This window comes from Sminthopsis crassicaudata, chromosome 3, assembly GCF_048593235.1.
Source record: "Sminthopsis crassicaudata isolate SCR6 chromosome 3, ASM4859323v1, whole genome shotgun sequence".
Lineage (NCBI taxonomy): Eukaryota > Metazoa > Chordata > Mammalia > Dasyuromorphia > Dasyuridae > Sminthopsis > Sminthopsis crassicaudata.
Genome location: NC_133619.1, coordinates 500,642,861 through 500,667,277, shown reverse-complemented (window position 1 = coordinate 500,667,277; position 24,417 = coordinate 500,642,861). Strand labels below are relative to the sequence as shown.

General features: G+C 34.3%; 1 protein-coding gene across 4 annotated transcripts in view; it reads left to right on the top strand.

Moving 5' to 3' along the window:
- Window positions 1–24,417, top strand: part of FAM118B (family with sequence similarity 118 member B) — a 104,908-nt gene that overhangs the window by 78,920 nt on the left and 1,571 nt on the right. For all 4 annotated transcript variants that reach the window (XM_074303849.1, XM_074303850.1, XM_074303851.1 and 1 more), the window contains 3 exons: window positions 2,175–2,402; window positions 8,748–8,876; window positions 12,304–12,589. In XM_074303849.1, coding sequence (XP_074159950.1) covers window positions 2,175–2,402; window positions 8,748–8,876; window positions 12,304–12,589 — 643 coding nt within the window. The remainder of the gene's footprint in view (window positions 1–2,174; window positions 2,403–8,747; window positions 8,877–12,303; window positions 12,590–24,417) is intronic.

Here is a 24,417-nt window from a genome sequence, read left to right as displayed (position 1 = left end):
GGGAATGAGAGAAGGGAACAAGCAATTATTAAGAACTTACCAGACATTGTGCTAAGTACTTTTCAAATTTTATCTCATTTCCCTGGGGTCATACAGCTAGTGTCTGGGGCCACATTTGACCCAGACTCCAGACCTGGCACTCTATCCATTGCACTACCTATCAGCCACAGGAAATCTTGGTGTGGTTGCTGAGATCTCAGATTCTTCATTTGTAAAGATTGTAAAGATGATTTGAGGAAACAAATGGGTTAATATGTAAAGTACTTTGTCAATACTTTATAACATTAGTTGTTGTTGTTGTTAAAAGCTTAGGAGTTTTTAATTGAGGATAAGAAAAGGATCAAAGAAGTAGGGCTGCTGCTGGTATGGAAGAATGATAACAACTGAACTAAGAGAAAGCAGAATTGTTTAAAATTGTTTAAATTTTATTTTGCTTCTTTGCTCTGCCAAGCAAAATTATCCCTGGACTGGAAAAATACAAAACAAATATAGTTAATGTGGAGCATCCTTCTGGTATTAAAATACATGGCAAACATGATTACTAAACCACCATTGGTGAGGTTTGGAAGATGATAAAAAATAGGAAAGGTACAGCAGAATTGATAAAGGGCAAATAATTGTGTGCCAATTTTTCAAAAAACGAGAATAATAAAGTCCACAAACAATTTGTTTTTATTTAGTCATTTTCTATCATGTCCAGCTATTCATTGCCCTATTTTGGGTTTTCTTGGCAAAGATATTGGAGTGTTTTGCCATTTTCTTCTATGGCTCATTTTATAAATCAAGAAACTGAGTCAAACAGGGTTAAGTGACTTGTCTAAGATCATAGAACTTGTAAGTGTCTGAGGCCAGATTTGAACTGAGTCTCCAGGGGCCAGGTACTCTATCCATTGCACCATTTAGTTGCCTCAAAACTCCACATATATTAAAGGGATCATTAATAGCTCTCTAGAAAAGGAAGTAGCAAATACAGCTTCATTAAGAACAAATTGGGGCAGCTAGATGGAGCAATGGATACAGCACACCAACCCTGAAGTGAGGAGGATCTGAGTTCAAATCCAGCCTCAGATACTTAATACTTACTATGGGACCCTGGGCAAGTCACTTAACCCCAATTACCTTAAGGTGGGAGGAAGAAAAGATTAATCTTTTAAAAAAAAATTTTTAAGAAGGATTACTAAACTAATAGATAAGGGGAATACTATAAATATAGTTTACTATGTAATACTACTACAAAGTATTTTCTTGATGTATCTCATGCTATTTCTCAAAGAAGGGTGGAGAAATATAAACTAGAAAAAAAGTATAGTGAAGTAGATATAGACTTGGTTGAATGGCTAGTTACAAGCAGTAATTATTAATACTTAGATTTTAGTTTCAAAGGAGGTTTCCAGTAAAAGATCCCATGAATGTTTACTTTGCCTTATGCTTAACATATTTTATCAATGTTTTGGACCAAAAGATAGATGTAAAAATAATAAAATTTTCAAATCATGCCAACTTAATATAGATAATGCACTGGATGAGAAAATCCAGGTTTGAAAATTATCTTGATAGGTTAAAATATTGAGTGAATCCAATAAGATGAAATTCTAATAGGATTAAATGCAGATTTTTTTTTTTTAAATTTCTGGCTCAAAAAATCAGCTTAATTTGTAGGGGGACAAACGGCTAGAAAGCATTTTGTCCAAAAAGATCTAGGGATCTTGGTCTCCAGTTACAAGCTCACTATGGTAACAGTCTGTTCTGGCAGCCAAGATAACAAATGGAATCTGGCTCTACATTCAGAAAAACATGGAATCTGGGAATAAAGGTCCTATTATCTTCTGAGCACTCCATTTTAGAAAGGACTTTAATAAGCTGAAAAGCATTCACAAGAGGACAAATAAGACAATGAAGAACCTTGACTTGATGTCACATGAGGTGACAAAGCAAAGTTTGATTAAGAACTTGCCAGTTACATTATAGAGTGTGTCTTTTTTTAGGTATGCCTTAGACTAGATAGTCTCTTAAAACCTTTCCAACTCTGAAATTCTTTGATCATTTAGATAATTAAAGTGAAAAGTCTTATATACAAATAACAAAAATTCTTTAGATAAATATTGCAATGGTAACAGGTGATTTGGCAACATAGATTTGATCTGTTATCCATTATTTCTTAAATCCTTCTCCAGCGTACCAGCAATGTCCGTTCTACATTTTTCAAAGACTGTTTATATGAAGTATTTGATGACTTGGAGTCAAAAATGGAAGATTCAGGAAAACAACTGCTGCAGTCAGTCCTCCACCTGATGGAGAATGGAGCCTTGGTATTAACCACAAACTTTGATAATCTCCTAGAACTCTATGCTGCAGACCAAGGAAAACAACTTGAATCTCTTGACCTTACTGATGAGAAAAAGGTAAAGAATAAAAAATAAAGTACTATTACATGGGGCAAATGATTATTTCTTTTTAAAAAAAAAAATTAGTATTTTATTTTCTCCAGTTACATGTAAAAACAATTTTTAGCATTTGGTTTTTAAAACTCTTGAGTTCCAAATTTTCCTTCTTCCTTCTCATCCCAATACATTCCAATAATTGTCATGTTGTAAAAGAAAATATAGATCAAAAAAAATCCTCAAAAGAAAAATGATATTTTAATATTCTTTATAAGTTTGTGCTATGATTCACTATGATAACTTGGTTTTTCTCAGTAGTTCAATGATCCAAGGCAGCCCCAATAAACTTGGGATGAAAAACATCCTCTGCATTCAGAGAGAGAATTATGGAGATTTGATGTAAGTCAGTACATGCTGTGTTCACTTTTTTTTCTTTCCTGTTTTTTTTTCTCTTGTGAATTTTCCTTTTTGTTCTGATTTTTCTCTCCCAACATGACTCATAAATAAGAAATAAAATGAAAGTACATATATGACACACATATACACACACAATGCTAATTTTTTTTTACATGTAACTGGGAAAAAATTTCTTTTTTTTTTTTTTAAATCATGCTTCAATCCATATTCATACACCATCAGTTCTTTCTCTGGATATGGACAGTACTCTCCACCATAAATCCTTCAGAACTGTCTTGGACCATTGCATTGCTGAAATTAGCCTAGTCATTCACACACATTCATCTTACGGTATTGCTGTTACTTTGTACATAGACATTTCACTTTGCTTTAGCTCATGTAAGTCTTTCCATTTTTTTTGAGAGCATTCTTCTCATCATTTCTTATAGCATGATAGTATTCCATCATAATCACATATCATAATTTGTTCAACTATTTTCCAGTTGGTGGGCATCCCCTCAACTTTCACTTTGCAGTAGATTATTTCTTGATAACTGACTAGTACTACTATTTTCTCAATAATGTATTCAATTAGCGCTTCTGCAGAGATGAAGAGATAGCATCTGGACATCCCATTCTGAATATTACAATAAGTTCTTTTTAATTGAAATAGGATGTTTAATCATTCAGTATTTAAAATGTTAGGTGAGCATGACATCATATTAAAATTAGCTCCAAGTATTTAACTCCAGAAAAATACTTATCAAGTACCTATCTGTTTAGTTTACTATACTAGGATCTGCAGGTACAAAGAAATATATGAAAACTACCTTATTATTCCTCAAGACATATTATTTAATATTTATAATCATTTAACCCTCCACAAAGATGTCATATCCCATTGTGACTTATATGGAACCCTGGCTTTTCAAAGACTATGGCAATGGAGTATAATTTCTTATAAGTCCTACAAAGTAAAAAGGCTTTGAGTTTTGATCCAGCAGTCCAATGTGTTGAGCTTCAGCCCCACCAAATTTTGAAGAGGAATAACCTTTCACTAATTTGGCTGTAGAGTGAATTTTTTTTATGTCATAACTTACAAAGATAATTCACTGAATAGTTGCCTCCCCTCAGGGGAGGAAATGTTCATATTGACAAGATGGTAAATCTTTGAAAATTAAAAAAATTGAATAACAGTAAGTCAGAAAAATATAAGCATATAAAGTTGTATAAATATGCATAAATAGAAAGACAACTAAAAGAGTGACATTATAGAATCTTAGAGTTGAAAGGGACTTTGAAGTCTTAATACATACTTAGTTAGAAATGCTTTCTATAACATATCCAACAGGGGGTCATCTAGCCTTTAAATTATCACGTGAATCACATGTCATAAGGTAGAATTCATAATAATATTCTGGGTAACACCCAAAAAGCTTTCTAAATATAATCTCCTACCTTCTGGTAGGATAACACCTAAATTAGCCTCTAGAATTTAATTACTAAGACAGGGTATGGAACCATGGTTTTTTTATGAAGTTTTGAAAATAAGAGTATTATCATAGATATTTTTGTGAACTCAGAAAGCTTAATTGGATGAGTTTCTGAGAACCTATTCATCCCACTATGCACTTTTATTACTTTACTTCCTTATTTTGCTTTCCTAAGGAACCTGTCAGTAACCATTTATTAAATGCTTATTATGTACCCTATATTTTGTTAAGTGATAGCAATACAAATCTAATTTAGTAATTACACTAATATGTCAAAATTAGGGAGGGGATTGAAAAGTCTCTTCAATGACCTTGCTCCATCAGTTATTTCCTTTTTCTGTTATCTTATGTTATCAAAAATAAAATTTTATACCTTCAAATATAAACAAAACGAAGCCCCAAAGCCATCATTTCCTTGACTCATATATGTATATCTCAGTACCTCTTTTTATTAGATGAAACTGAAAAAGGAAAAGGTTTAGAAAGAGAATAGAACAGCTATTGATTTAATTGTCCCTAATCCTCACCCCAACCCCAACTCCACCCAAAAAACAATTTCAGTCTTCCCCTGTCAACTGGTATCTTCTCATTTGTCTGCAGACTATTGATATAATCACTGGAGGGCTTTTATGGCAGCTAAAAACAAAGAAGACAAATTAAGAATGGCTTTTGCTGATTATATACTATAGTTGTAACTATAGATATAACATCATTTTGTAGTTCATTGATGTAGTCAATGAATTTTTTAAAAAAGAAAAGCTACGTTGAAGAAGTACTGATGCCAGAGATCTTGAAAAGTGAGATGGATTGAGATTCTAAAGAGGCAAAGAGAGTTCGTGGATTGGGGTTGAGGGGAGAGAATCCCAATACAAAAGAACAATGGCAAGACATAGCATATTTAGTTTTGGGAATAGCTAATATTCCAGTTTGGAAAATAAATTATGTTAAAGGGATTAATTTATAATAAAGATAAAAGAGTGAATTAGACATTTTAAACAGCTTTAAATTACAGACTGAAGAGTTTGTACTTTTATCAAAAGGTACTAGGGAGACACTGAATAATATTTAGCAAGCAAGTGACATGAGGTGTCAGTCAGGCCTTAAGGAGATTATTTTGCCAGCCGTATGGAAGGTAGATTAGAGAGCAGAGAGACTAAAAATAGAGAGACAAATTAGGAACCTATTAGAATAGTTGTAGCGAGAATCATTAAGGGCTCAAGATGGGTTAGCAGCAGCTAGGTGACAAGAATGGGACAGAGTAGAAGAGAGATCGTGGAAGCAGAACTGACAAGACTTAACATCTGATTGGATATGGAGAACAAAAGAAGATAAATCAAAGATGATGCCAAGGTCACACACTTGGGTGACTAGGAAGCATTATATTGGTGTGTTTAATAGATAACATGAAGTTTAGAGGAAAAGATGATTAATCACATTTGGACATGATGAGTTTGAAATGCTTACCAAATCTCCCAAGTAGAGATAAGCCAGCAGATAGGAACGTGAGACTGGTTTAAAAGAGAAAAATTAATATTGAATGAGCAGAGAGATAGATTTGGGAGTTTAGACATATATCATTGAATCCATTTGAATTAATAAGAACAAGGAAAAGAGTGTAAGAGAATACACATGGGGGCAACCATATTTAAAGAGAATAATTATTACTATTAAGTATTAAAGAGAATAAATTGATAATCCAGTCAAAGAAATTTAGGAAAAGAATCAGAAAAGGAAATTACTGGAATCCAAGGAAAGAGGAGATGGAAAACAGTGTCAGAAGTTACAAAGTAGTCAAGGATAATGAGGACTGAAGGGAAGCCATTAGATTTATCATCCAAGAGACGAGAGAGCAGATTCCTGTGTTGTGTGAAAAATATTAAAGGTACTCAGAAAGTAGAGACATAATTAAAAGTGTCTTGCTAGAAATTTGGCAATAGAAAAATAGTGAAATCACTGGAGGGGACTTCAGAGTCAAGTGAAAATTTTTTGCATTTAGGGAACACATCAATAGATGTGGATAGGGTAAGATTTGTTATTTGTATGGGGGTTGAGGGAAAGAAAAATGAAGACTAGCTGTCAGAGGAAACAAGAAGTGTTAGCTTTGGCAAGAAGAATCACCTTTTCTTCAAAGATGAGTAAAAGAGGAAAATACATGAGTAAAAGAGAATATTACTTCATTATAGAGGGCCTCAGTTTTTCTCTAAGAAGCAAGATAATTTTAGCCATCATTGCTATATCAATTGGTTTTATTTAACTGTTTTTATTTTTTATTTTTTTTACAAAAGAGAATTTTGTTTGAGAGAGACATATTTTGGAGTAGCAAATGTGTAATAAAATATATATGTGTGTGTATATATATATATTTTTTTTAATTTTTAATAAAATAGGAGGCATTGCCATCTGCTAATTAACAGGGATTCAAGGTGGCTTTAGGAGTTCAAGAAGAGAGGAGACATTTACTGCAACTAACATAATAGAGAATCAAACAAAAAAGAATAAAAACATTTCTATGAACTTGTGAGGACCCTATTGAAATTAGCTAATGTGAATTTGTAGTTGATCCTTAGTTCAATACTGTTAAATATAATTTCTTTCAGTATCATTCAGCAACAAAAGAGTAGGAAAAATTTGGATAGTGAGGAAGCAGAGAAGCAGGGATTGAGGTAGTGAAGGCTAATAGAGAACTTGACCTTTTTTTGGGGGGGGGGGAATGTTGAAAAGATTTTAACACTAATTTTATCTTAGGTCTTGGGCAAATCACTTAAATCCCATATTAACTCTTTGCTTAATTGCATAATAAACACATGTGAAAATATTTTAAGGTCTGAAAGAAAAGAACCCTGAAGGCATGAGATCATAGACCTAGAAAGGAAAGGGACTTAGGAAATTATTTTGTTCAGCTCCTTTATTTTACAGATATTGAAACTTTGTCCCAAAGGTTGTGACTTGCCCCAAATAACTATGCAGTAAATGTTAGGACTGGAATTTGGATACAGATTTTATGACTCCACTGCTGCACTGTCAGTGACCATTGCTATTAATGCAAATTTTTTCTTCTAGCCCAATTATGCGATTTATCTATAGTAGTCCTCAAAAGAAATCACACAATCTCTATCTAAATATTTCCATTTAAAAGGAACTCAGTATCTTAGTACTTTAATACCCGTTCTTCCATTCCATTTTTGGATGACTTTAATTGTTCTTATATTGGCTGAAATTTATCTTCTTATAAATTCCATATAATACTTTTTGACCCAGATAATAATAAGTCTAATCCTTTTTCCATATGACTATCCCCCAAATATTTGGAGATATTTCGTCTCCTTTAACCTTCTCTTGTGTGAGTTAAATATGCAGTTCTTTCAACTTACCTTTATATGATATTTTGTGTACTCACTCCCCCAAACTCTGCCACCCTGGTAACCCTCCTCTAGATATGTTCTTTTTATGTCTCTGCTAAGACAGGCTACACATAATTGGACCCACTGTGCCTCTTATGGTCCAGACAGATTAGGCAATTGTAATCACTACCTTCATCCTGGCCCCTATTCGAAGAATGAGGTTATTCTTTTGATTATTGGCACATTATGTTACTAACTCATCTTGAGCTTTTAGTCAGCTAGATTCACTAAGTCTTTTTCCACATTAACTGCTTTCTGTCCATATTTCCTATATATTTTACTAATGCAATTGATTTCTTAAAAACTTAGGTAAGCATTTTAAATATAAATATAAATGGTTCCTATATTTGCTTGTGACATCTGCAATATTCCTGAAAACAATGCTGTAAAAGTTCAGTTTGTTTTGAATTAGTTTAGATAAGTACTTATTTGAAATTAAAACCTTGAAAGGTGTAACTTATTCTTAGGGCTAAGATCATAAGAATTTTTTTTAGATCCATAGATAACCTTCAAGATTATCTTGTCCAGAGATGTCAAACATGCAGGCCATATGCAGCCCACAACACTCCACAGTGCAGCCCAAACAAGATGAAAATATAGTTCCTATCTGATTTTAATGTGTTAAGGTATTTATATGTACATATATTCATATGTGGTTTTCTACATCAATATGTGGCCCATAGGAACCCATATGTATCTTTATGAATCCCCATTTCCATTTCATTTTGACACCAGTATTTTGATCCAACCTTATCATTTTACAGATTGGTAAGCTGAGACTCAAGGGAGTGAAATGACTTGACCAATCATACACTTAGTAAGTGGCAAAACCCAGATTTAAACCTAGGTCTCTTGTCTCCACATTCATTATTCCATATATCAGATTTATTGGAATATAGACAAACAGGGAGATGTAAAACAGAAATTTCAGGGACCTACATTGTTGTCTTTAGAGATCTGGGAGAATGCCAATATGTGGAAGCTGAGCCTTAAAAAACAATCTCTCACCCATTTATGACCTCTCTACAAATGCTGGGCTTTACCCATACCTGCTAAGCTCTATTTATGTTGAATAGGTCCTGGAATGGGCTCAGGAGAAGAGAAAGCTGAGTGTGTTACACATCCATGGAGTTTATACCAACCCTAGTGGAATTGTACTTCATCCAGCTGGCTATCAGAATGTACTACGTAATACTGAAGTCATGGTGAGTGCTTAGGGTCCTGCTTAGCATGTTGGGAACTGTTTTCTGAGAAACGTCTCTGAATATGAGTCACAGGTTTTAGAAGAGGGAGTGTTATTTCCTTTGGAAATAGGAGAATGTTGGAAGGTCAAACATTCCTCTTCTGTTCTTAACAGCTGGTGGTGTCAGCCTTGTCCTGGGAAACTTAAAGCTTCTCCTGGGATACCAAATTATAAGGCTTTTCCCAGCTTCATTTTGGAGACAAATAATTTAAGATCCAAGTAGACTTTTGTACTTGATTGCCATCTACTGGTCATTTATCTGTACAAAATATATTATTAAATATTATCATCAATAGGAGCATATTCTTTGAGGAATTTTTTGGTTAATAATGATGGGATTTTATGGGGCCATCAACACATTTTTACTGTACTCTTATGGAGATTATTGGAAGACTTTTTACCCCACATTTGGGAAATGACTTAACAGAAATAGGGAGTGTACTCTCTAGATTTAGTTTTTCTTCCACCTGAAACTAACCTTTTCTGATATAAGACTTATAAACTTGACCCCATTAGCCATTTTCTGGATTCATGATCAGCTCTATTCTCTAACTTAAGTCATGGACATTAGATACATAAGAAATAATAGTGTGTATTCTCCAACCTTAAGACTGGAATTAAGTGACTCTAGGATTGGAAAGATTTAAAATTATAACATGTTTGTTTTTCTTGTATTTATTAAAATCAAATTTTCCAAAAGGTAGTATTTGTATGCTCTTCCTAGATAAGTCTTTAATTCTGTTACTGGTTCTGTCATAATTTGTGGAGAATGACTAGTGGGAAATTAGAGTTATTTCTCCTTTTCCGTATCTCATTTTCTTTTTATGTATATTGACTGAGGATTTTTTTTTATTATTTATTTAGTAGCTTTGGGAAGGAGTGGGGTAAGATTTTCTTTTAGCCAATTAGGAGCAAGTAAGCCTAATGACATAATTTTTTAATTATCATTTCAGAATGAATGGGGAGTTTGTAAGTCAAAAAAAGGTTAGAAATCATCAAGAAAATTTGAATTGGAATGCAGACTTCTTAAAAAGACTAACAAGTTCAGAGTTTCATATGTATTTCTGTATATATCTGAATGTATGTCAGATAAATTCGTAAGAAAAATAACAACTTATCACATCTGCTCGTGATTTCTCTTCTCTAGACTAAATATCTCCAGTTTATCAGTGTTCTTCTCATAATATAACATCAAAAACTGAACACAAGATGTAAGGTATAATTTAAAGCAGAAGAAAACAGGGCTTTTAACTCCTAGCATACCATTCTATTAATGTAGCTCAGGTTACAATAGGTTTTTGAGTTGACATATCATATTGTTGATTTCATTGAACATATGGTCCACTGAAATTTTTGAGATCTTTTTTTTTTTTTTTTAAATATAGCAACTGGTGTCTATAATTTTCCCATCTTACCAGCATCAAATGAGATAACTTCTATGAAGCACTTTGCACATTTCAAGGCATAATATAGTTATTTTTAAAATTCACTGATATTCGTAGAGTGGTCACATCTATGATGGTCTGGAGACTTGAATTTTTCAAAAATAGGTAATACTTTCTTACTTTCCCTTAACTCAGCTCCAATACTGTTTCCCATCAATACTAATTGTATTCTGTATTTTCCTGACCAAAGATTTTTAGCAGAGAAAACAGATGCAAAAAATAGTTGATTAGCCCCTCCTTTGTTATCGTTCAGTATCATTCCATGTGTCATGATCAGCAATCATATCCTCCCATTCAACTTTCAAAAACAAATTGTTGTCTTTAGTTGTCCTTACTAGTCTCAGTTTATTATGCAATTCAGCATTCCTGAAACTATTTTTTCAGCTTAATGCCATACTTTACCATTTGTCCTCTATTATCTGCCCTTGATTCCATCTTTTATACATTTTTTTAAAATTATAAATTATTTGAGAAGTTCCTAGCACTTTTTTATTATTGTCTTTGTATACAACTCCTTTCTTTCTTATTAAAATTGTTTTTTTGTCTTCAGAATTTCATTTCTGAACTGATTTCCCCTTTAGAATTCCATGAGCCTATCCTGTCTCTGAACGTTCAGAATCTATTTTCCTAAAATCCAGAATACATGTCAAACTCTGTATGTCCACTTCTCTTCTATTACAAAGGCTGGACAGATAGTCACTTCCTTCCAAATTCCCTTCTGTCACATTCATACTAACAACCAGCTTATTTCTTCAGTGTAGGTGAGGGTCAATTACAAAATAGATTTTATTTCTTTTGAATCATGTAATCAAAATCTGAAAATTTTAAAGTAAATCAAGATATTATTAGCTGCTTTGAAGGATTTGGCAGGTATTTAGTTAATTGTGAAGTGTTCATGACTACTATTGCATGCCGTCCATGACAGTGATCTCTTTTCTAAATTACTTATCTGTACCCTTTTTCCTCCCAAGTAGTTCTGGATCTAATTTGATCCCACTGACCTTCTCCTAAATGTTCTTTGCCCATGTTCTCTTCCTTCTGATTCCTGGATTTTCCTCACATGAGAAAGTTTTCTTAATTTACATTGCTACTCAATCCCCACTCCCTTTTACCTATTCTATTCATTTTGAATAAGATATGCACTTCCAGGACTACAATCTAGATTTGGTTCTTATTCTACCAAATCTGAATCTCCTATTTGAGTCAAATTTTTCATCTTTGAATTAGCTCTCTAGTTCCCCCTGCTAGACATCCCTATTTTATATATTTGTATATAGTACTTTTCACACCACAATTATATTACTGGCTCCTTTCTTAGGTATTTTTTGCCTATATTTAGTGCTATTCATCTTCTTATAGCTTCTCTGTGATTCAGCTTGTTATTTATAAGTAACCCATTTTCTTCTCTTTTCTATTCCAGTTTATAGCCATTTTGAATCAGGTTCACTATACTCATGGCAAATACATTCTTACCAGTACTTGTTAGGTGTATTCTGACCCTGACCAGGAGTACAGTATTTGAAAAATCCTTATCTTATTCTCAGATACTATCTTCTTAACCAGCTGTTTAGTTTCCCAAAATATCTAATTTACCTTTTTAATGCATTTATTATTTGAGGATCTCTGTGTTCACAGCCCTAGAATATAAAGTAAAAGAAACCTAGTGCTAGACAAACCCTAGAAAGATAGGGGAAAGTCAGTTGGGAAAAAAGCCTTATACTAACAAAAAAAAAAAAAAAAAAAAAATCTGAATAACCAGGAGGTAAAGATCTTTTCACAGAAAACCAATCATTCTCTTTAGTTTTATGAGGTTTTATGTCTGGTCTTATTTAATAAACTATGTTTTTTCATCAGTCTGAATACATGGGTCACAGGTTGTTTTTAGTATGAGATGTTTTCTCAGCTATCATCAGACACTCATTGATATATCTGTCTTTCTTCTAGAGAGAAATTCAGAAACTCTATGAAAACAAGTCATTCCTTTTCTTGGGTTGTGGCTGGACTGTAGATGACACCACCTTCCAGGCCCTTTTCTTAGAGGCTGTCAAGCACAAATCTGACCTAGAACATTTCATGCTGGTTCGGAGGGGAGATGTAGATGAGTTCAAAAAACTTCGGGAAAACATGCTAGACAAAGGGATCAAGGTGATCTCCTATGGAAATGAATATGCTGATCTTCCTGAATATTTCAAGCGTTTAACCTGTGAGATCTCAACCAGGGGCAGAACAGGTAAGAAGCATTTAAGACTGAGGACTCAGACAGTGGAACTGGACAGGATCCCACAAGCTTTTAAATTAGGATTACTGCAGTATGTAGAGACTGTGGTAATATAGCCAAACTTCCAGGTTGTTGGAGCTACCCTCAATATGAGATTAAAATGTCCCTTTGGATATATTGTTATTTTGAAAGAATCAATAATGGCTAATATGTATGGTTTTTGTTGTCATGAGACATTTTTAATCCAAGGTCCAGAATCCAGAGAATAGAAACTTTGGAATGTTTTAAAATTGAGTTAGGGATAAGATGTTCACATACAGATGCAACTCATTTGAGAGGTTTGAAAAATGCAAGAGGATCTTGATTTTTACAATAAGCATGCGTCTAAAAAGCTGTGTATAAATTGAGTGCTTGTAAATCAAATCATTTAAAATGTCCTGGTGTAATTGGCAAGAGTTTTTAGTAGTAAGAATTTTTTTGACTAATCTTTATGAAAAATCTAGATTTTTACAAATCAGATTATTTAAAGTACAGGGTAATCTTACACTGAGAAAGGATGATCCATGAATTTTGTTATCATAACTGTGCTTTGGTATAAAGTGATGAAGTACAACACTTTTCAAGAAATACACCTATAACTGACTTATAAAGTTATTGGTGTAGTGGCTAGAGTAGTAGGCCTGGAGTCAGAAAAACCTAAATTCAAATATAACTTCAAACAATTACTAGTTATTGGACAAGTCACTTAATCTTTCTCATTTGTAAAGTGGGAATGATAAAAGCACTTGCTTCTCAGAGTTGTGAGGATCAAATGAAATAATATTGTAAAATATTTAATACAGTCCCTTGCATGTAGTAGATGCTTTAAAAAGCTTGTTTCCTTCTTTGTACCTATAAGATATTACAAAAAACTTACCGACACATTGAAGGACTAGATCTAGTGAGACAGGCTGTTATAGTGGAATGAGCTCTGGATTGGGAATCAGGAGACCTGATGTATTGACTAGAAAAGCCTGTGAAAATAGGCAAAGTCACTTCATTTTTCTAGGGCTCACATTTCTTTATCTTTAAAAAGAGAAAACTAAAGTAGATAGTCTCTCAGGTGCTTTGAATTCTGTATGGTTTTAGCTTAAATAAAATCAAGCTTTTAATTTTACATTACGCACTGTTGCTTCTCAAATTTTTCCCATAGTTTAAACTATCTTAACCAAAAAGTGGTTGGAGTTGGAAGGAATGTAAGGGATTATGTAGTCCAACTTGTACCAAAGTAGAAACTCATCTGCAAAATCTCCACAGATAGCCATCCAAGACTTCCATTGATAAGAGTATTCAGTATCACTATTTCCCAAATTACAGCCTATACTTCTTTGAGGTAGCATGCATTATTAGGAAATACTATACAGAACCAAAATCTGCCCCTTTGAAACTTCCACATATTAATTGCTTCTTTCTAACCATGTACTCTACCAAAGCAAAACTTTTCCTCTTGATCCCTCTTTCTAATAACAGGCTTTCACATATTTGAATGCAGTATCATGGCACCCTAGGTTTTTTCTTCTCTAGGCTTAACATTCCCCAATTCCTTTAGCAGATTGTCCTCCTGGATATGTTGCAGTTGATCAAAATTCTCCCTAAAATGTGACACTTAGATACAGGAGGAAATCTAAGCAATATACAAACAAAAGGTATCAATTAAAATCTATTTTTAAGTAATTAGATATAATTACAAATTTAGGAAAGGTTTTTTTAATGTGATAAACTGAAACCACTATTTTTTTTTAATTATTTTACTTTTTTTTCTAGTTTATTTCTTTTTTTTTTAATTTTATAATTATAACTTTTTTTTGACAGTACATATGCATAGGTAATTTTTTTTACAACATTATCCCTTGTATTCCCTTCTGTTCCAAATTTTTCCCCTCCTTCCCTCCATCCCCTCCCCTAGATGGCAGGCATTCCCATAACATATTAAATATCTTATAGTATATCCTAGGTACAATATATATGTGCAGAACCAAATGTTGTTGTTGTTGTTGTTGTTATTGCAAAGGAAGAATTATATTCGGAAGGTAAAAATAATCTGGGAAGAAAAACAAACAAAAAAAAATGCTCACAGTTTATACTCATTTCCCAGTGTTCCTTTTCTGGGTGTAGCTGACTCTGTCCATCATTGATCAATTGAAATTGGATTAGCTCTTCTCTATGTTGAAGATATCCACTTCCGTCAGAATACATCCTCATACAGTATCATTGTTGAAGTGTATAATGATCTCCTGGTTCTGCTCGTTTCACTGAGCATCAGTTGATGTAAGTCTCTCCAAGCCTCTCTGTATTCATCCTGTTGGTCATTTCTTACAGAACAATAATATTCCATAACATTCATATACCATAACTTATCAACCATTCTCCAATTGATGGACATCCATTCATTTTCCAGTTTCTAGCCACCACAAAAAGGGCTACCACAAACATTTTGGCACATACAGGTTCCTTTCCCTTCTTTAGTATTTCCTTGGAATATAAGCCCAGTAGTAGCACTGCTGGGTCAAAAGGTATGCACAGTTTGATAACTTTTTGGGCATAATTCCAGATTGCTCTCCAGAATGGTTGGATTCTTTCACAACTCCACCAACAATGTATCAGTGTCCCAGTTTGTCCACATCCCCTCCAACATTCATTATTATTTGTTCCTCTCATCTTAGCCAATCTGACAGTATGTAGTGGTATCTCAGAGTTGTCTTAATTTGCATTTCTCTGATCAGTAGTGATTTGGAACATTCTTTCATATAAGTGGAAATAGTTTTAATTTCATCATCTGAAAATTGTTCATATCCTTTGACCATTTATCAATTGGAGAATGGCTTGATGAAACCACTATTTCTAATGTGTGGTTTGACAAGGACAAAGTATATTCATCTCTTTCATTTTTGACTTTGCTTCTATTAAGCAAATTCATTTCATTTCCATTTATTTCATTGATTTATTTCAATTGAACAAGCATTTTTTTTAATGCATCAACTTGCTTACCACTAAAGTCACTAATACACTTAATAAAACAGTCCCTATCAACAGAGAGCTTATAGTTTACTGAGGTTCATATACATAAATAAGAAAATACAAGATAATAGGTGGAAAGAGAACACAAAGACCTGAGGGTATTTTTCTGGGTATCTTAGTTAAATGTTGAATGTAAAGACTTGAGAGAATTCTTAAATGATATGGACACAAAATAAAGCTAAAAAGGTAGCTAACAGCCAGCTAGACCATCCATGTCTGAGAAATCTGGTGAATGATATGGTCAGACCTATGCCTTAAGAAAATTATGTTATCATCCAAATGAAGGCTGGATTAGAGAAAGGAGAACCTGGAAGAGCAACAATTTAAGAGGCTATTACAATATCCCAGATAAGAGGTAATATTCTCTTTGAGAATGTATGATGATCTAGCAAAGAAGACAAAGTCATAGAAGAAAGAGAAGAGTACCAGAAGCCAGTAGTCACTGACTTTCAGGGAGAATAGTTTCAATTGCATAATAGGATTGGAAACCATATTTTAAGTAAATGAGAAATTAATTGAATGAGAGAAAGAAGCATCAAGATGACTTGCTAGGAGTTTAGTTGTGAAAGTGAGAAGATATGTAGAATGATAGCCTTATCATCCTCAAATTAAATGAAGGTAGGTTTCTCTGTCTTTGGTTTTTTTTGTTGTTGCTTTTTTTAAGGATGAGGAAGACATATTTGTAGGCCTGGAAAAGAAGCAGTAGATGAGATAAGATTGAAAATGAGAGAGAAGACACTGAGGTACTGTGGAAAGAATATTGATTTTTAAGTCAATGGACCCTGGTCATTCAGTCACACAGGCCTAAACCCCTACTACATGCTTAATTATTGTGCTGAGTGCTGGAAATTTTTAAAAAATAGTTCATATTCTCAAGGAACTTAGTCTAATGTTGAAAATAACTTCATAAATAATTATGTACAGATATAGGGGATGGCCAGCAATGGAGAGTCTTGTGCAAAGAATGAAAGGAGGGGCAGTATCATTGGATTATAGAGTGAGTGGAATTTCAGTTATAAATTTGGAAGTAGAAAGTAAATAGTAAATTAAATATGAAAAAAAATTTAATGGGGTACAGTGGAAAGAACTATGGATTTGGAGTTAGTAGAACTAGGTTCACTTTTGTCATTAGTGTGACCTTGAGCAAAACATAACCTCTCTGGGATTTAATTTCCTTATCTCTAAAATTATGAGAGGTGGACCATGTAAGGTTCCAAGGTTTCTTCCAACTCTAAACCTGCAATTATGTAAACAAAGGGACTAATTCCTCAAAAAGATAGGATCATATGTACAAAATAGGGGATGACATTGGCAAATGTCACCTGTTCCTTGGTAACTACAGCAAAGGAAAGAATGAGGGTCCAGAGAGGGAAAGTTTTCAGGTATAGATTTAGGAGAAGCCTATATTTTTCATAATGATTAAGTTAAGCATGATTTGTGCTGAGAGGAAAATAGATAGGGATGATAGAAATGAAGATCAAAGAAGATTTGGAATAGCTGCTGCAAGAAATGTTAGTTTTCTTTTTTCTTTTTTTTGGGGGGGGAGTGGGGGCTGCTTTACCCATGTTGAGCTTGTAGTCATCTAAAATTCTTAAGTGCTTTTCACAGGAACTTCATTCTAACTAATATCTCTTATTCTATATTTGTAAAGTTGATGGGTTTTTTTAACTACTAGGCTCTGTACTAGGTGCTAGGAATACAGAGACAAAATGAAACATACTCACAAGGAGCTTATATTTCATAGGAAACAAATATTGTATATATGAAAAAATACAGAAAGGTAGAGTCAAGATGGCACAGTAGCAAGAAAAAATATAGCAAGCTCCCCCAAAATGACTTCATACATTTACAAGATACACTAGACTGAATGAAATTGGGAAATTAAAGAAAAAAATAACAGCCAGTTTTCCAACACAGGTTGGAATGAGGAGATAGACCTAGAAGTCTATTAACACTGGGGAAAGGGTTTGGACAGGAACAGAGCATTCTAGTGCCTAGAGACTGTACCCAAACACAGCAACTCATGCAAGGAGGGGGAACTGTTCCTATTTGACAACTGCCAGTCATTATTACCCAGTTCTTGCTCATAGATGCAGGGTACAGACTGAGGAAGAGATCTGCACCCAAGAGTGCATTTCCAGGATTAGGAGTAACTGAATTTTTTTTTTTTTTTTAAATCACCAGCACTTAGCACAATAATTAAGCATGTAGTAGAGGCTTAATAAATGCCTGTATGACTGAATGACCAGGGTCCACTGACTTTAAAGCCAATATTCTTTCTATAGTACCTCAGTGTCTTCTCTCTCATTTTCAATCTTTCCTCATCTACTGTTTCTTTTCCAGGCCTCTAAATATGGCTTCCTCATTCTTGAAAAAAACAACAAAAACCAAAGACAGAGAAACCCACCTTTATTTAATTTGAGGATGATAAGGCTATCATTCTATGATATCTTCTCACTTTCACAGCTAAACTCCTAGCACAAACCCTGAAAAAGAGAATGACTTCAAAACATCTGCATGCCTTAAGAGAAAAACATTATTTGTGCACCAATTCAAATAGAATTCCTGGAAGAGAAAAAGTATTTTCAAAATTAAAAAAAATAATAAAAAACTTATTTTATAAATGAAATTAGCTAGAGGAAGAAAATTAAAAAAGGAATTCTTTATTGAGTAGACAGTTGGGAAGAATGAAGTTTGGCATAAGAGGTACAAATCTCTGAAAATTGGAATGAACCAAATAAAGATAATGACTTCTTGTGGCAATAAGAAATATTAAAACTAAATCGAAAGACTGAAAAGTAGGAAAAAATATTAGAAATTTCATAGAAAAAAATATTGATCTGGAAAACAGATAAAACAGAAAATAATTTCAAGAATTGTTAGATTGCCTGAAAGCCATGACCCCCCCCAAAAAAAAAAAGAGCTTAAACATCCTTTTTAAAAGGATCATAAGATAAAACTTTTCAAGTCTCTTGCAATCAGAGGTCAGTGTGTAGGTATAAGTTGACATAAAAGTCAATCTTTTAAAAAAAAATGAGGGGTGAAGAAAAGGATTCTATTGGGAGAATAGTAAAGGGAAGGCAGCATAGTATAAATCATATTACATGAAGAGGCATGAAAGAAAGAAAGGAGAGCAGGGTTTGCATTGCTTGAATCTTATTCTCATCAGATTTGGCTCAAAGGGAACATACACACTTAGTTGGGTATAGGAAATTATCTTACCCTATAGGGAAGTAGAAGGGATAAAGGAAAAGAAAAAGGTTAGAAGCTGATAGAAGGAATGGCAGAAGTAGGAGGGAAAGGAGTAAAAAAGGGTGATTGATAATTGAGGAAGGTGGGGGATCAGAAGACTATATTTTGATTTAGCAACAATGGGCAGGAGATATCACCATGTTTGGTACAAAAAGACCTACCCAAATTGACTACTCAGAGATCACTCATAGAAAGCAGAATTATTTATTAGAATCTCGAGAAGCAGACCCCATCCTAGTCTGTGAGCCAAATTCACAGCAGAAGAGAGCCACTCCCTTGAAAATGTTCACAGCTTTATATATTTCAAAGAACCTCCAAAATTCCACCCTCTATATGTTGTTGATTGGTCATATGAGTCTGTATTGCCCTATTTGGTCAGTGGAATGCAGCTGACAAGGTGATATACAGCCTCTTCAGTCAGGTATATGTTTTTAATCCCTTCTTTGGAAAATAGAATGTAGCCTAAGCCTTCTCTAAATCACGTGACTGGAGCCTATAGGCCTGATCTACTTTAGCTAACAGTCTTTGATCAATATGTGCTTAATCTGTAAGTTTTTCACCTTTCCACACAGCCATGTTTTAGTTTGGTTTTTATAAGGTTTCCAGATTTGTTGCCTATATGTTTCCATTCAATATTTATGCTTTGAGGTAGAGAAACAGTCATGGAGTGGATATGTGGGATCTGGACTCAAGTCTAGACTCTGATAACTATGTGATCAAAGGTGAGTCACTAAACCTCTTTCAGCCGCAAGTTTTCTCCTCTACAAAATGGACATTATCAATACATGCATATTTCCCATACATGTCTTTTGTAAAATTAAGACTTCATAAACCTAAAGCCTTATATTAATGCCCAGGCAATTCTCTAAGACAGTAGATTCAGTCTGGATTGGTAAAAGTACTATACCAGGAGTGACCAATAAAAAAGTACCCATCTCAGGAGGCTTTTGTGAGGCTCAAAGTGATGTGGGTTAAGATTCTAATTCCCAGCCTCATGAATCCCAATGGGAGATATCCAGGCTTTCCCAGCCCCTACCGGATCTGAGCTAACTTGGGCTGTCCCAGTCCCCACTCTAATGATCTGCTCAGGTTTCCCCAACCCCCACCCCCAGCACAAACAGTTCCTTATCTAAAAAAACCCACTGAATTCTATTCAAATTTTAACCCTGGCTGAAACCAGCCAAGAGCCTATCTGGGACTCCACGCACGGGCCCCTTTCAAGATTACCAAAAGCCTCCCATTATAAAAAGAGGGAAACTGGAGCCCACTCTTAGCAGGAACCCCAAACATGGCATCCTTATGCCGGCCATGTCAAGGGTTCCTGTCCGCCCAGTGCCAGCCCTGGCCCTAGTGTCTTTCTACCTTTTACCTTATTTCCAAACCCTAAAATAAACTTATTTTGTTAATCTAGGTTTTTGGGTCTGTAAATTCCTTTACAGAGAACTTCTGTGCCACTACTAGACCTCATTTAACTCTGTATCCCTGCACTGAATCCAAAGGGGTTGCAGGAGAGCTCTATTTGACTCCCTGTACCCCGAACCTGCCACTAGACCTTAACCCTAATTTCATTCAGGTACCCCTTACCTAATTCTCATCAAAAAGAACATTTCTAATTTTAATGTGCTATATGAAATCAGGTTTATGGATAGGTTTTTCTTTTAAAAATTTGGGCCACAGCTTTTCTCTGCAAGAGTACCCATATCTATTCAACAGACATACTAATCAGCAGTCAGAGAGGAGGGCCCTTGAAAAATTCCTATATTCCTTACTCTTTAGCACATTAATAAAGATCAAATTAGCTAATTATGGAAGGCAGGCTGAGCCTAGTTATAGGAGAGGAGGCTTATGAAACAAGAAGACATTGTAAGAGAAAGGCTTAGCAGCTTGAAAATGGTAGAGGTGTGAGGATTGCCACATGCAAAGTAGAAAAATACTGTCTTCCTTTTTGGTCATCAACTCTTTAATTTCTATGTATTCTTTAATACTAAATACTAATACATTTCCTCCAGAAAGCCTTTATTGATCTTCCTATTAGTAACACCACTTTCCCAACAAACCTTTTATACCCTTGTTTTGTAAATTTCAATCTGTCAACCTTTAAGTGCCTATTTTGTCCCAGACACTCTGCTAGGCACTAGAAATTTAATATAAAGAATGAAACATTCAAAAGAATTTACATTATGATAAAGGAAACAAGTACATATGTAAATTATGCAGTCTTTTGGTCATGTCAGACTCTGTAGCCCCATTTGAGGTTTTCTTCGCAAAGATACTGAGGTGATTTGCCATTTACTTTTCCAGATCATTTTACAGATGAGGAAATGATGAAAATGGTTGATTGGTTGGTTGGTTGTTCTTCATTATCAAAGAGGACCAAAATGACATCACTATATTTAGAGTTCAATTAGTGTGACTGTGACCGATCAGATGAATACAAGTTTTGCCACAGGTCAGACACAAAATAATCCATATGAACATTTGGGATAGCTTCTAATTTTGTGCATCTCATGTTTCTTTGGGTCTAATTCAGTTGTTTTGCTCATAGAGCACAGCACCTTCTCTGATAAGGGCATATCATGCTGGATGGTCCTGTGCCAGTGTCTCATGTCATATAGTTGATTCTAAAGATTTTTTAAGAGATACCTTGAGAATGTCCTTGTATCACTTTTTCTGACCACCTTGTGAGTGCTTGCCCTGTGTGTGAATACTCCATAAAATAATTTTTTTTTTTTTTTTTTTTTTTTGTAATCCTACATTTGGAATTCAAACAATGTGACCAGAGATGGGCTCAATACTTCCATAGTGTTCTCAACAGACTATCATAGATCAGTGCTGAAGATGCTGATCATTTACCTCAAGTTAAAATCAATCACTCCCTAGCCAAAGTTCCAATCTAAGAATAGGTTTTGAATGCCATTAGGCTACTTTTGTGTGATAAGGCACTGGGTGCTAATTCCATTCCAGCCGACATTTACAAAATGGGAGGTCCATTGCTCATACAAAAGCTGACTGAAATTTTCCAGGTGCAAATAGTAACTTGCCAAGGGTTAATAGCTAGTAAATGTGAGGCCAGATTTGAACTCAGGAAGATGAATCTACTGCATCACCTAGCTGCCCAAACATATTAATTCTAATAAGAAAAGCATGAATATAATAAATACAAGATTGTTGAGCAGGTAGAAAGCATACCATGTGTGGGATCAGGAAAGACTTTATCTAAAAGATGTTGAAAGTGAAGAAGGAATCTATTCCAGGCTTGACTGCAGTGTACAAAAATGGTAATATCAAATAAAACTGGGATTAAGGGTTGGGCCTAGGTTATAAAGAGTTTTAAAGGATAAACAGAGTTTCTGTTTTATCCTTCAGGCAGTTGTTATAGAAGAGAAACATGGTCAGAGCTCCATTTAAGGAAAAGTATTTTGGCAGCAACACACTGTGAATTGAAGAGGAAAGAGACTTGAGGCAGGTTTAGGAGACCATTGCAATAACTTACATCTGAACTGAGGTAGTGGCCATGTGAATAGAGGGAAAGAATAAAATGCAAAAATAATGTTGGATGTTAAAACTAATTTGTTATGCGTGGTAAGGTCAAAGGCAAGGAGAGTGCCTAGGTTGCAAACCTAAGAGACTGGAATAATGGTGATGGCTTTGACAGAAATAGGGAAGATTGGAATTAATACACTTAACCAATATTGTGTACTGAAGCTTATCTCTAGTAGACTATAAACTCCATAAGGGCAAGGCAAGTTTTTTTTATAAACTGCCAGTTTCTTTCCCTCATTAATATTCTTCATGAGTCACTGTAGGTAGAAATCAGAGGACAAGCCTCTAGGAAACAGGCCAAAACTACCTTTTCTGAATCTGGAACATGTCTGGTGGTACGAAGCGTCTTGCTCTGTAAGGGCTTGCTGACTGATGGGTTGTGTCTGTGAGCAAAATTTTATTCAATTAGTTGCAATAAATAAAAATTGCTTTCTCCATTCCTTCCCCTCAAAGAAATATCAAGTCTCGAAATTAACCATCTATGTTTTACTGTGATGCTGTTAAGTGTCTGAATACACTTGGGCCATGTTCTCTTGTGAAAAATGGCCAATTACTTGAGGTTTGATTTTTTTTTTTTTTTTTTTCCTCATTTCAGAGTCCTTTAGAAATTGACTGATATGTTGAAAATTTCACAACTACTAATTTACCCTAATCTAACTATTCCAGAAAGCTGTTGCAGGGGTACAAAGTAATGTGCTGAAAAGATTGAAATTTGTTCTGAGAAAGGAATGTAAAAACAGCAAGCTATATGCCAGATTCCGATTCAGATGCTGTGCTTATTGCATTCCTTCTTAATTCAACACAAGTTAGGAAGGCTTTCCTAGGCACAGCCTTTTTGGTAGTGGAAGCAAAGGCTAGTCAAAGAATAATTTGCCATTTAGGCTAACTACATTGTTTACTACAAGTTTACTAGAGATCAATATAAATTCTTACACTTGACTTTGAAAAATTCACTTCACAAGTTCAAGATGGAGTAGTCATGACTAGACAAAATCTGGCAACATTTGGCAGATTTTAGAATATAAGGTCATTGAGTCAGTCAATGTAATGTGGCATCCATAAAGTTAATGCTATCTTAGACTTAATTAAGAGGAACATAACATCAACCAGTACTCTACATTAGCTCTACCCCACTTAGATTGTTATATTCAGCTTTGGACATCCCATTTTAGAAAGGAGATTGATCAGCCACTGAATGACTAAGAGGATAACTAGATTATTTGAATAGATGTGAGTTTATGTAATATGAGGATCAATTGATGATATTTAGCACAGAAAAGAAAAATCCAGGACATGAAAGCTGCCCTTGGAGGTATTTGACTGCATGATCCCAGAGGACAGAACTAGGAACAATAAGTAGACACTGCAAATAAAAATTTAGGCCTCCTTGATAGAAGGAAAAAACTTTCTTACTATTGGAACTATCCATTTTTCAGATATGGGTTGGACTTGATAGCTCTGTGATCCATTCCAATTCCAGAATTTTGTGATTTCTATCTAGAAGTTTCATGCACAGTATATACATAGCAAGCAAGTTTAGAGAAGAGCTACTTCAACTTTTTCCACCTATAACTCCCTTTTGTCCTAATAAATTTTTACATGACCCCAAATATATAGATATACAAGGTATATAAAATATATATAAAAATCAAACATTTTCTAATCATAAGTCATAATTTTGCAATTTCCACATTCTGGTGGAACCCAGTGGGTCAAATCCACATTTGTAGGGGCTTGATTTTTTTAGGTAGAGGTAAAGTTGGGGTAATCCGACAGTAATGAGAATTATAAATGTAGCTAAGACAGTTAATTAAGAGTGTTAGGATAAGGTTAATTATTTTTCTCTGGTTTTACCTAGAACTTAATGATTAGAAATCAGTAGTACTAATTATACTATTTTTCCTAATTTGTAACATATATGTATTTTTCTGAGGTTTCAAAAGAGAAACAGATTTAATGGGGGGGGAGACACCCAAATAGATATTTTC